The 1,130-nt window shown below is 39.3% G+C and overlaps 1 protein-coding gene across 1 annotated transcript in view; it reads right to left on the reverse strand.

Moving 5' to 3' along the window:
* LOC107087405 (disintegrin and metalloproteinase domain-containing protein 10-like) overlaps positions 1 to 1,130 on the reverse strand; it is a 28,096-nt gene that overhangs the window by 3,617 nt on the left and 23,349 nt on the right. The window contains exons 11-12 of the mRNA XM_015378974.1: positions 509 to 729; positions 293 to 419 (exon numbers count right to left, since the gene is read on the reverse strand). Of these exons, the coding sequence (XP_015234460.1) occupies positions 293 to 419; positions 509 to 729 (348 nt within the window). The remainder of the gene's footprint in view (positions 1 to 292; positions 420 to 508; positions 730 to 1,130) is intronic.

Here is a 1,130-nt window from a genome sequence, read left to right on the forward strand (position 1 = left end):
GCTATTTTCAATGACTACTTATTTTTGTCCAGCTTTAACATCGGTATCGATATCGGTTATCGGCTACATGAGTTTTAAAATATCGGCCAAAATCCCAATATCGTGCATCCCTAATAATTATGAAGAAAAATGTACAGATAAAAATAAAGAAGTGTGTAGATATGATAAAAGATGGATTCATATTTTATGAGGTAAACGTTTTTAGCTGCTGTATTTACTTTATCTGCTCTCCTGCCTAAAGCAAACAGAAACAGGAGCAACATCCTGTTGGCCTGCGTGTTCCTGCACCCACCTGGCAGCGGTTTGGGGGGAGGCAGCTTGGGGTTACTGCTGGGTGTGTGAACACTGCAGATCTTAATGAAACCAGCCATGAGCATGATGAGGGCGATGCCCATCAACAGCACAGCCCACCAGTGAGCCTAGAGCAGGAATCCACAAACAAAGACTTTTAATCCTCAGAAACTCATAGACCAACTTTCTAACTATATAGCAGAGATTTTAAACGTACCACAATCCACTCTGCGATGTTCTCGTAGAGTTCTGGGTTAAAGATGGCCTTCTTTAGTCGGGCGAGCGGTCCGTCTGCGTCCACCAGCCGGCACTTCATGAACACGTCGCAGTAACCCCGGAAGTCGTTGCAAGGCGAGCCTGCGGGCAGAGTGGTCACCTTCTTGTTGAAGAAGCGAGCCAGCCGTTCGGATCCGGTGCTGCTGCAAGTGTTTGGGTTCACTGTGGAAACAGGATGGTCATTTTCCCAGAGTTTACATTTTTTATTTGCTTTACTTTAATAAGCATTCCTGCAAATGCACCAGAGTTAGCCAAAAGGCTGTTTTTCCTCTGTTGTCCATGGACAGATCTTAAAATTGTTAAAATTGTTTTGTGAATTGGCGATTTATAAATAAACTGAAATGATTGAATTTACCTAAAAACACAACAGTAAGAATTTTACAGTAAAAAATAAAAAATATAAAAAGAGATAAAAAGAGCTATAACTCTTTAAAACTTGTTTATAAATACAGAAGTAATGTTTGCTAGACTAGAGATTTTTAAAGATTGCATTTTATGTTAGTAAAATAGAATAAAACAATCAAATCAAAATAATTACACACACTCATATATCTCTATATCTA

Source organism: Cyprinodon variegatus, unplaced genomic scaffold, assembly GCF_000732505.1.
Source record: "Cyprinodon variegatus isolate N-32 unplaced genomic scaffold, C_variegatus-1.0 Scaffold183, whole genome shotgun sequence".
Taxonomy (NCBI): domain Eukaryota; kingdom Metazoa; phylum Chordata; class Actinopteri; order Cyprinodontiformes; family Cyprinodontidae; genus Cyprinodon; species Cyprinodon variegatus.